Source organism: Patiria miniata, unplaced genomic scaffold, assembly GCF_015706575.1.
Source record: "Patiria miniata isolate m_02_andy unplaced genomic scaffold, ASM1570657v1 HiC_scaffold_3, whole genome shotgun sequence".
Classification (NCBI taxonomy): domain Eukaryota; kingdom Metazoa; phylum Echinodermata; class Asteroidea; order Valvatida; family Asterinidae; genus Patiria; species Patiria miniata.
Window position 1 is genome coordinate 3,323,321 of NW_024037069.1, and position 12,627 is coordinate 3,335,947.

Below are 12,627 nucleotides of genomic sequence, written 5' to 3' on the forward strand. Positions count from 1 at the left end.
CGACAGACCTTTTTCTAATATGGCGTGAATGCGGCAATTTAGCCGACATGACACGAAGCGCCACCTCAATCCAACGCTGTACCCATGACGTCATGCATTGCTTTTCCGTGTGCTTTCCTATGGGAGCCGTGTGGTGACGACACTTTGGTGGACCCGTAGAAAAGCACACAAGTAAACGGGAGACGTAACAGTACATACGCTTATTGTCAGATGGCGCCCATGATCGTTCGCTTTGAACAGCTAGGGCCCCATGGGACGATTGTGTCCAGCCCCCTTGACAGAAGCCAAGACTTATCAGAGACAAAAAAACCTAGCTGTCTCAGCACGGGTGATGCGAGTACCCCTTTGCACGTTTGCCCCAAACCAAATGACCTTGCTACGCCACAGTTCCTCTACGTGCTCCTGGTAAATTTCGCTTGACAGAATTAAGGAATCCTTTGAAAAAATAACCATTATTGAAGGGGCGTGACGGTTAACAAAACAACACCCAAAAAGTGCTTTAAAGTTCTCAAAATGTTTACATTTATTAGGCACTGAGCAAGAACTTCAACAGGTATTAGGTGCTATGCATATGCACGCTAGTAAAGAACAACGATTGCTTAAAAAAAGAGCAAAGAGGGGTCATATGTACATGTACATTGAATGACTATTCTATATGTTCCATATCCACTGTCACCGTCAACTGAGCCCGTCCAAGTTTGCAAAGTTTTTCAAAATAAAATTGACAGCGCTCGGTCCCTGGGCAAATTGACAAGTTTAAGCTTGGTTCACTTGGTATATGCCAAGTGCTCACATCATTGTGAAAAAGGAGGCACCAATTGGTATACAGTAAATGCTAATACAACGCATTACTTGGGGAGTGTTTTACAACCAAGTAGTGTTTTCCCGTGGCAATGTCCAACATTACTTTTTGCTGACGGATGGGTAACCGTAGATGACTGAAGTTTAATAAAACTAAATTGTCAACTAAATGGTTGATCATTATCATAATGTACCCCATGCTGTCATTATTAGGTTACCATTATATCACAGTCCACAGAATGATGCCATAAATTATTTGTTTTTGGTATGGTCCAGGTTGTTTCTTAAGGCACTACCTTTCAGTGAGAGGCATTACCGGAGTTGTAACAAATAAATTCTATCGCGGACCATTAAATGTCGTCGAAGGTTGCCCCAAATACAGAAACTTAATTTGCCACAAAATGTCACAAGCAATGGTTCCTCAAATTTAGTGTCGACTACCGTATGTCCTTGCATTTTGCTACAGCTTGAGAGGCCTTCTCCACTTAATGTCTCAAACAAACGGTTTCTATAGGCCCATTTGTATGTTGTTGGAGGCTATTTTTCTGTGAGAAGCATTTTCAACAAACGTCATGGCAACGAATAGTTTCTCATTAGTGTGGACCCTTAGTTGAAGGTTGAATTTCCGTGAGAAGTTTTGCTACAAATAACATAAACGGACGGTTTTTCGCTAATCTGGATTACCTTATGTCGTCGTATTCACTGCTGTTAGAGAAACTTTGACATAAATGCCACAAACAAAAGGTTTTACTTCAGTGCAGACCTTCTGATGTTCTTGCAAACTACCTTTATGCAAGATTTACCAAAAATCTGTGGCATTTGCCACAAGCGTCACAAATAGTTTCTCATTAGTGTGAACCATTTTATGTTGTTGTAGGTCATTTGTGTTTTAAACGCCAGTACCACAAACAGTTTCTCATTGGTGTGGATATTCTAGTGTTGCTGGCTACCAATACGAGAGAAGCATCTGCAACAAAAGTCACAAGCAAATGGTTTGGTATTTAGTGTGGACACTACGATGTCGCTGAAGAGCACTTTTCTGAAAGCTTTGCCACAAACAACACAAACAAATGTTTATTCGTAAACTTCAAGGTGGATCATCTTGTGTCGCCGTGGGTTGCTACTGCTTGATGGGAAGCATTTGCCACAAATGCCACATACAAAAATTGTTCTTCGTTGGTGTGGATCCTCTTGTATCGCCTGAGGCTGCTATTGCTTGAGAAGCCTTTCCACCGTAAATGTCCCAAGTAAAAGGTTTCTCATTGGTGTGGACAGTCTGGTGTTGTCATAGGCTGCTACTATTTGAGGAGCCTTTGCCACAAAGGTCATATGTCATAGCAAACGCTTTCTTGCTTGTGTGGATCCTCTTGTGTCGCCGTAGTTGGCTATACTTGTTGAGAAGCCTTTTTATACCACATGTTAGAATCAAATGGTTGATCATTGGTGTGCATACTCTGGTGCTGTCGTAGGTTGCCACTGCCTTAGAAGCTTGTCATAAATGTTAGAAGCAAAAGGTTTGCCATTGGGGCGATCCTGCCTGGGTCGCCGTAGGCGGCTACTGGTTGAGAAGCCTTTGCCACAAAAGTCACAAACAAATGTTTTTTTAATTTGTGTGAACTCTCTGACGCTGTTGAGGTTTAAGCTTCGTTGAGAAGGCTTTGTCACACTTAAACATATGGTTTCTCATTGGTGTGGACCCCATGATGTTGCCGAAGAGTACCTTTTTGAGAAAAGCCTTTGCCACAAATGTCACAAACAAACGGTTTCTCATCAGTGTGAACTCTCTGATGTCGTTGACAGTTGACTTTCTGAGAAAAGCCTTTGCCACACATGTCACAAGCAAATGGTTTATCATTGGTGTGGATACTCTGGTGTCGTCGTAGGCTGCTACTTCTTGAGAAGCCTTTGCAACAAATGTCACAAGCAAATGGTTTCTCAATGGTGTGGATACTCTGGTGATGTCGTAGGTTGCTACTTTTTGAGAAGCCTTTGCCACAAATGTCACAAGCAAATGGTTTATCATTGGTGTGCATACTCTGGTGTTCTCGTAGGTGGCTACTTCTTGAGAAGCCTTTGCCACAAATATCACAAGCAAATGGTTTCTCATTGGTGTGGATACTCTGGTGTTGCCGTAGGTTGCTACTTCTTGAGAAGCCTTTGCCACAAATTTCACAAGCAAATGGTTTCTCATTGGTGTGGATACTACGGTGTTGTTGTAGGTTGCTACTTCTTGAGAAGCCTTTGCCACAAATGTCACAAGCAAACGGTTTATCATTGGTGTGCATACTCTGGTGTTGTCGTAGTTGGCTACTCCTTGAGAAGCCTTTGCCACAAATGTCACAAGCAAATGGTTTCTCAATGGTGTGGATACTCTGGTGTTGTCGTAGGTTGCTACTTTTTGAGAAGCCTTTGCCACAAATGTCACAAGCAAATGGTTTATCATTGGTGTGCATACTCTGGTGTTCTCGTAGGTGGCTACTTCTTGAGAAGCCTTTGCCACAAATGTCACAAGCAAATGGTTTCTCAATGGTGTGGATACTCTGGTGTTGTCGTAGGTTGCTACTTTTTGAGAAGCCTTTGCCACAAATGTCACAAGCAAATTGTTTATCATTGGTGTGCATACTCTGGTGTTCTCGTAGGTGGCTCCTTCTTAAGAAGCCTTTGCCACAAATGTCACAAGCAAATGGTTTCTCAATGGTGTGGATACTACGGTGTTGTTGTAGGTTGCTACTTTTTGAGAAGCCTTTGCCACAAATGTCACAAGCAAATGGTTTATCATTGGTGTGCATACTCTGGTGTTGTCGTAGTTGGCTACTTCTTGAGAAACCTTTGCCACAAATGTCACATGCAAATGGTTTCTTAATGGTGTGGATACTCTGGTGTTGTCGTAGGTTGCTACTTTTTGAGAAGCCTTTGCCACAAATGTCACAAGCAAATGGTTTATCATTGGTGTGCATACTCTGGTGTTGTCGTAGGTTGCTACTTTTTGAAAAACCTTTGCCACAAAAGTCACAAACAAATGTTTTTATACTTGTGTGAGCTCTCTGATGCTGTTGAAGTTCTACCTCCGTTGAGAAGCCTTTGCCACAAATGTCAAAAGCAAATGGTTTATCATTGGTGTGCATACTCTGGTGTTGTCGTAGGTTGCTACTTCTTGAGAAGAATTTGCCACAAATGTCACAAGCAAATGGTTTATCATTGGTGTGGATCCTCTTGTGTCGCCCAACGCTGCTAGTATAAGAGAAGCCTTTGCCACAAATGTCACAAGCAAACGGTTTCTCATTGGTCATGTTGGTGTGGATCCTCTTGTGTCGCCTGAGGCTGCTAGTATAAGAGAAGCCTTTGCCACAAATGTCACAAGCAAACGGTTTCTCATTGGTCATGTTGGTGTGGATCCTCTTGTGTCGCCTGAGGCTGCTAGTATAAGAGAAGCCTTTGCCACAAATGTCACAAGCAAACGGTTTCTCATTGGTCATGTTGGTGTGGATACTCTGGTGTTGTCGTAGGTTGCTACTTTTTGAGAAGCCTTTGCCACAAATGTCACAAGCAAACGGTTTGTCATTGGTGTGCATACTCTGGTGTTCTCGTAGGTGGCTACTTCTTAAGAAGCCTTTGCCACAAAAGTCACAAACAAATGTTTTTATATTTGTGTGAACTCTCTGATGCTGCTGAAGTTTAACCTCCGTTGAGAAGCCTTTGCCACAAATGTCACAAGCAAATGGTTTATCATTGGTGTGCATACTCTGGTGTTGTCGTAGGTTGCTACTTCTTGAGAAGAATTTGCCACAAATGTCACAAGCAAATGGTTTATCATTGGTGTGGATCCTCTTGTGTCGCCTGAGGCTGCTAGTATAAGTGAAGCCTTTGCCACAAATGTCACAAGCAAACGGTTTCTCATTGGTCATGTTGGTGTGGATACTCTGGTGTTGTCGTAGGTTGCTACTTCTTGAGAAGCCTTTGCCACAAATGTCACAAGCAAATGGTTTCTCATTGGTGTGGATACTGCGGTGTTGTCGTAGGTTGCTATTTTTTGAGAAGCCTTTGCCACAAATGTCACAAGCAAACGGATTGTCATTGGTGTGCATACTCTGGTGTTGTCGCACGTTGCTACTGCTTGAGAAGCCTTTGCCACAAAAGTCACAAACGAATGGTTTCTCATCTGTGTGAACGCTGTGGTGTCGTTGAAGGTTAGCTTTCTCAGAAAAGCCTTTGCCACATATGTCACAAGCATATGGCTTCTCATTGGTGTGGACCTTGTAATGTCTTTGTAGGCTGTTTTTGTTCGAGACGCCTTTACCACAAACATGGCAAACAAATGATTTCTTTGTTGTGTGGACCATCTTAGGTTTTCGTTTGATGCTACTGGTTGAGAATCCTTCACCACAAATTAATCCAATTAGTCTGAACTGTCTGATGTATTCGTATAGGTGCGCGACATCTGGGCTAGATATCTTTGCCAAAAGTCTCACAAACTAAATGGTTTCCCATCCGTCTTGTTGGTTCTGTTGATGGCACTCATTCGGGGTTAAAGCACCGGTGGGCCCCTGTATGATGAAAAGAAACATTTAATTAATCAAGTAACAAGACATGATATACTTCCAATTCAGTAGATTTCATTTGACGGTGGCAGAAAATAAAGATTAAAATTATGATAACATTTTTCTTATTCTGGTAGAAACACTGCCCAATCATCTCACTTAACTCAGGTAAACCGTCAAGTGCGTTACACCTTTTCCTCTAAATGTCTAACTTTCAGGCGAAATTGCAGACATGCAGTTTGTTCAAAAATGATTTCAGTAGTTTCATCAAGGCCACGGACCAGGAAGCCAATCAATATAGGTAGCATTTTTTGCGCCACTCTGGCTGGACCTGTAAATATGGCGGTGTACACCACAATTCGGAAGACGCTGGAAATGCGCCCAAAAACAGTTACCTCCGTCAATGGACCGATCCAGTAAGCACCGTGCCCCATGGTGTTCTGACCAAATCACAGCAGTGATTTAAGTCCGACATGCGTGCACGCGCGTTTGATGCGCGCGGAAGGAAAATGCAGTGTGGCATTGGAGAGGAGCACGTGTTAATTTGCCCACGTGCGCACACTGGGCGGAGCCTACTGGATCGGTCCACTGCCATTTGCACGGGATCTGTCATTATCAAAAAGGAAGAGGAAACTATAACGGGTCCTGTGCAAATGGGAATTGGCATAAGGTCTCTGGTCAGCGCGCGCGTCGATTTTAATCATGCGCGTCAATTTTTTTTTGTTCCAAAATGTTCCGCGGTGGCTCCAATTTTTCCGCGGTAGCTCAATTTTGTTTTACCAAAGAGCACCAAGGAATTGGAAATTTCACCAACGCAAAGGATCGAGAGCACCAAGGCAAATTATGAGGGACACCAATGTACATGAGGATACCAAAAAGCAAAATTTCCAGATGCATTTGCACACGTTTGCATATCAAAATTTCAACATGAAATTTCACAAAAAATAGCCATCTGAAAAAGGCAGCACTTTCTGATTAGCCTATAAAGAGGGTGAGTATGCTTCTAAAGCAAAAAAAACCCCTACAAACTAAGCCTAAATGTGAAAATCAAAAATTTGGCAAAGTGCGACACGTTTTTGTACATGTGGATGTGTGGCCTATGTTTACGGAGCTGAGGTAGTCCAGTAAATAGGCCACATTTATGGGGCTAAGAAACACTCAGACCAGTCTAGGCTTTGCGCACAAGATGACAAGTATATCAAGTATATGGAAGTAATGGCCAGAAAAAAAGGAATCTTTGCCTAACTGGTTGTTTACGGTGTAAGTCTAATTTCTTGAATTGCATGATAGTTATACATGAAAGTTGTGGGGCGGGGCTCTCGTACACAGCATTACTCTCCCAAATTTTCGAAGTAGCCCCATTCTATATGACCCAGGCCACAGAGAGCACGTCACTGTACACACAAAGTGTGTTGCCATTTATAGTGTAACGTCTCTCTTGGGGGAGAGACATTATCAAATAAAGAGTCAGATACAAATATCTTACACACACACTAGTACTTTATTCAGAAATAATTACATCTCAGCTCAATAGAGGGCGCACTATATACAATGTAAAGTTAAGGCGTAGATGATTATCTGTGTACAGACGTAGGGTCTATGACCAGTGACCGGACATCTCGATAATCTACGTGTACATGTCAGGAACTCTGTCGGGGTCAGAGCCCAGATCAACAATCTAATGCATCATATGCGGGAGCTCTGTGTAGGTCAGAGCTCAGCTCAATAATCTACTGGGGAAGAGCCCAGTACAACAATGACCAGCACCCGATTTCACGAAGCGCTGCGACGCGTCGCAACTCAAGTTACGACGTGTAACACGTCGCAACTCGCGACGCGTCGTATCTTCCATTTCACTAAAGTTGTGATGTGTTGAACGCGTCGTAAGTTCCTTGACAACGGCTTAAAACACGTCGCAAGTTACGACATGTCTAGTGGTCATTGCAAAATAAGAAGTGTCATTTCTAAGCCAGTTTTATGCCACAAATATTACATTAACAAGATTATAATACCGAGGCAATGTATGTAACGTTGTAAATAGAACATTCATTGAATAATTATGAATTAGACCGGGATATTAGAGTTGAAATTTCAAAGTAGCTATACAGTCCAATGAGAGCTTGTTTTCCTTCAAAATTGCATCGCACGGCCGCCATTTTGTTATACGTTTTAACAAATTTCGAGCCGAGATCCGACGACTCTTTGCTGATTATCAGACGACTATTTACTGTACGCTGACTAAAGACATAAAACAGTCACTGAGTTGTGCTATAAATACACCTACGACGCGTCGCACTTACGACGTGTTTAGTGAAATGGATCGCAGGACGCGTCGTAGATATGACGCGTTGCAGCGCTGCGATGCATCGTAAGTTACGAAGAGTTTGATGAAATCGGGTGCTGCTATTTCTACGCGCTTTATATAGACTTTTGGGTGCGCGTCTTAGCCAATGGGAGCATTGGATTCTGGTAGTTATGAATAATGCATCCTGTACAAAGGCATGGGGAAAGTTCTCTATGGGAGATTTGTACACGACTGACTTAGACAATCTACTGGAAGAAAGTCCGGGAACAGTAGTTAGCGGGCGAAGTAGGATCACTCGCTTTACAGTACACAGAAGATGAAAATATTCCTGGTATGTTGTTTTGTGTCGACTTTGAAAAAGCCTTTGATAAGTTGGAATGGCAGTATGTGGATAAGGTTTTGTTATATTTTGGTTTGGGTGAGGACTTGAGAAAATGGGTTAAAGTTTTTTATAGTAACATTGAGAGTAATACTACTATTATTAATAATGGTTATTCCTCAGAATTTTTTCCATTGACATGAGGAGTGCGGCAAGGTTGCCCCTTATCCCCTTTTCTTTTTGTTTTAGCCGTGGAGCCTCGTGCAGTAGCCATTAGGAATAACCAGCATGTTTCTGGTCTTCAGGTAAATGGGCATACTTTAAAAATCTCTCAGTTTGCCGATGATACAACCATTTTTTTGGACGGATCAGAAAAATCCTTAGGCACAATTCTTGATATTTTGGAAGATTTCAAGCGGTGCTCAGGGTTGACCATCAACCTAAATAAATCTGAGGTTATTCACATTGGCTCTAGCAAAAATAGTGAGGTGTTTTTCCCCCCGGAACTACGCTTAAAATGGAGCAATCATTATTTTAAAGCTCTGGGTATTACCTTCTCGTTATTGAAAGAGGAGCTTTTCAATTTAAATTTTCTTCCCATTTTAACTTCTATAGAAAATAATTTAAAGATTTGGAATATGAGAAACCTGACATTACAGGGAAGAATCACTATTTTGAAGTCTTTAATAATGCCTAAGTTAACTTTTGTGTCCTCTGTTTTACCAAATCCAGACCAAGCATTTTTTTAAGAAAATTAATAAGTTAATTTTATACTTCGTATGGAATAATAAGCCGGATAAAATTAAGCGTACTGTTTTATTTAATACTATTGACTAAGGTGGGCTAAATATGGTTGATTATGAACAGCAGGTTTATGCATTAAAGGCATCTTGGGTGAAGAGGCTCCTTGATGCCAAAAATAAGGGGAGCTGGAAGCAGTTTTGTTTGCATTCGCTTCATCGAGTAGGAGGGCCGGTAATTTTTCAAGGGAATTTTTCCCTTCGTGTTGTGAAATCGTTGAAGCTGAATTCCCTCTTCCTAGAGGATATTTTGTATTCTTGGAGCCGCTTCGCTCATAAACCTCCTGTTCCAATGCAAGATTACTGTAATCAGAGCGTTTGGTCTAATTCTTTTATAAGTATTCAAGGTCAACCTTTATTTTATAGACACTGGCTTGAGGCAGGGATTTTAAAGATTAGGCATCTCATAGCTGACTCAGGCTATTTCTTTACTTTCAATGAGGTTATATTAAAGTATGATTTGAACAGTAATTTCATTGAGTATTATGGTGTTCTAAAAGCCATTCCCCGGGAGTGGAAAGACAAATCTAAGGGACAGAATTTGTGTGGTATTCAGACTACTTTGTCTTTAACAAACACCGTTTTTTTGTCAAAGAAGTTTACAATTTCCTAATGGATAAAATTAGAACTATCCCATGTAAAATTATTGATAAATGGACCGAGATGTATCAGGTACATGAGGATGATTGGAACCGTATTTTTATGCTACCTTTTAAATGTGCGTTGGATGTTAAGTGTAGAGAGTTCCAATTTAAATGTTTACTCAGGTTAAAGGTAAATAATGACTTTCTCCACAAAATTGTTCTATCTGGTACCCCTTTTTGTACCTTTTGTAAAACCGTTCTGGAGAAAAATTATCATCTTTTTTTTAATTGTCCTTTTGTTTCATGTTTTTGGAAAAAGGTGGAGGAATGGTTCACGTCAATTTGTAAAGTCAATATTGTCCTTACAGAATTTTCTATTATGTTTGGTTATAATATTTATGACCCAGACCTTTTTGTTAACTATGTAATTATCTTGGGTAAACAGTACATCTATAAAGGTAAGTATGAAGAGAAGCCTCCTCAAATTAACCATTTTATGAATCTAGTTAGAATGATGGAAAGAATTGAATTTTATAGCAACTAGAAGGGATAAATTAGCTACCCATCAAAGAAAATGGTATCCATTGATGTAACTCAATGTTTCCTTATCGCTCTGTCACCAATTTATAATTTATTTTTGCCATTTCTGAATTGTATGACTATAATATTAATTCATTTGTTTTTTAATTATTGATGCACTGATGAATAAAAAAAAAAAAAAGGATCACTCATGGGTGCCTTTTTAATACGGGGAACAGGTTTGTGTACAAGACTTAAGATTCTACACACTAACTAATGCTACCGAGTAAAACTATGAGATGAAGAACGTAACCTGACCTCTAGCTACCGTAGGTCTCGGCCAGTGGGTTAGTGGGACCATGGAGAAATAAAACTCTCCATGGTGGGACACACTCGCTGGGGTGTACGGGGTCACTGAGGGGTGAATACACGGGTAGGTTTTAGCGAGCCACATTCGCTAAATGCTTGGGGTCAATGTGGGTCGGATGCGAGGTAAGGTGTGTGAGGGGAATTCGCATCGACACCGGGGAAGGGAAGACGGGAAATGGCCGAGTCCTAAGTACATGTCCCATGGCGGTACATGTTCAATAGCAGTGAGTGCTACATGCATTGCGTGCTATACAATAGCGTACTGTACAACGCGCTGCACAAGTGTGTCTCAAGTCTTCGTGGTAAGCTTCGCGCTGTGTGAGGGCACACAGGATCGCTGCAAGCATTACGCTGTGCACGGATTGGAATGGATTGGTTGGGAAAGAAGTCAACTACGCAATTTGCGGGAACGCAACAATTGCAATAGGGTTGCTCGTTGTTTCGGCCATGTCACTGCTTCTGCTCACACTTCTGCACAATCACTACGTTCAACCTAAGAACTCACCTGCAATTCACAACTTGGTAAACTACTATTCATGTAGTTCTGTTGTCTGCAGCGTTGAACGAGTTTCGTTCGTGCACACGTTGCTCAGTCTGCGGCCATTTTAAAACAAAATTTATCTCCGCTTAGTGAGGGCGTCCTCATGGGGTCGAGAAAAGGAAAGCCTAGAGGGCATGCACCCGGACCCCATTATAGTGTAATGTGGTTCCCCCCCCCCCCCCAATTTCGAATTCCCACGACCGGGCAATTGGTTTTCTGTTGCTTTTCTTTCTTTCGTTTTCTTTTGATTTTCACCCCCATGGACCTTTTTCACGAGTTGACCATTTTTGTCGAGTTCACTGAATGTATTTCATTAATTGTTAACTGTTGAATGGGATGGCGCCAGACTTTTCATGCAGGCACAATTCTTCTTTTTTTTTTTTTAAATATGGCTTTCAACATAAGGGAATGTTTACTTACAAATGTTCCAGCGACACTCTTACAATATTTTCATTTCATTTCATTTTTTGTTTGTTTTTATTCCAACTTGGAACACAACCCTCAACCCCGGGGAGGGTTACATCAACATATTAAACCTGAATATTTAAATATACATTGGCAGGAGAAAGCAAAGTTGTCAAGAGCAATCAAACATTAAGATTTTCTATTAAGTTCATAAACAAAAAGATGAATTTGGCAACACAATTAATTGTAAATTCATCTGTTGAACTCATAAGAAATATAAATTGTTGACAGTAAGCAACTGAAAGTTTGCATGTTTTTCACTACAAAGTTAAACATTTTGTTTCAGAAGAGCACTGTATAAATATAATGGACAATGAAACTTGATCTTAGATTCAACCTGCAAATGCCAGTGAGGGCAAATTCGCTGGTTATATTGTACAAGCTGGTTTACCCGATCATAGATCGGGTAAGGCGTATAGTGTTGGGGATGAAAATGCGGGGAGTTAAATGTAAATGGGGGATATAGTTGGGGAGACATGCAGTTAAAGAATAGCAATTTCTGTGGTGTGATCTGAGGCAATTTTTGATCACTAAAACCAATTTGAGCAAAAGATCATCTGTGAAAGTTTGGAGTTTTGAGTAATTGAATCAGCTACATGTATTCTGAGCAATAGAATCATTATTGTAGGCTACAATATTTTTATTCGGGGAAGAAAAAGTGTGTGTGGGGGGGGGGGGGGGGAAGACCAAACAATGTCCCCCCTCAAAATGTGTGTGTGTGTGTGGGGGGGGGGGGGTCCCCCCTGTCCCCCGTTGATTTACGCACATGATAATTATGTACCATGGCAACTGTCTGTAAATGTTGCCGTTGGTCTGTTAAATTGGCTTTTTGTGAGGCAGTCGCATTTGGAAAACGTAGTGAAAAGGTGACTGTAGTACACAGGCGAAGGCTGGTTGTACAGTTTGACAATAAATCATAATGCAATAAAACGTGAAGGTGTCATTTAAAATGAAAATGTTGTTACCAAAAAATTGGAATCATGGAGGAAGGTCATAATTAAGTTTCAGTATTGGACTCTTCAACAAACGTAAACTTGAACTTCTTACAATTTGCGAGACCGTCTGCGATTCAACTTTTATTCAACTTCAAGTTGGTTCAACCATCTATATATAAGAGCAAGTTTTACTCGGCCTCCGAGAAATGTTTGCTTCTGAAAGGATCCGAGACCGCGGCTTCACGTCCGTGTAAAAAATGTGGGTGTCTTCCGCCGGGTCGGACACTTTTTCGTCGATTTTTTTTGTGACTTCGTTGAAGATCGCAATATTTGAAGCAATGCATCGATCCTTCGTTGACCCCAAACAGGCCCCGAAATTATAACGCGACACTGAACGCTCAGCCTTGGTGGTGGTGGAAGCATGGAGCTGTAAATACATTATGGAAGCAAC

The 12,627-nt window shown here is 41.2% G+C and overlaps 1 protein-coding gene across 2 annotated transcripts; it reads right to left on the reverse strand.

Annotated features, from left to right (window-relative positions):
* Positions 1 to 498: 498 nt before the first annotated feature.
* LOC119737570 (zinc finger protein 91-like) lies at positions 499 to 10,864 on the reverse strand. 2 transcript variants are annotated; one of them, XM_038212023.1, is made up of 3 exons: positions 10,741 to 10,864; positions 4,496 to 5,345; positions 499 to 4,327 (listed from the first exon to the last, which is right to left on the reverse strand). In XM_038212023.1, the coding sequence occupies exons 2-3, from the start codon at positions 5,139 to 5,141 to the stop codon at positions 2,469 to 2,471; spliced, it is 2,505 nt and encodes an 834-aa protein (XP_038067951.1). In that variant the 5' UTR covers positions 5,142 to 5,345; positions 10,741 to 10,864; the 3' UTR covers positions 499 to 2,468. The 2 variants fall into 2 exon arrangements, with proteins under 2 accessions (XP_038067951.1, XP_038067950.1); XM_038212022.1 differs by having other exon boundaries at positions 499 to 5,345.
* Positions 10,865 to 12,627: the final 1,763 nt, after the last annotated feature.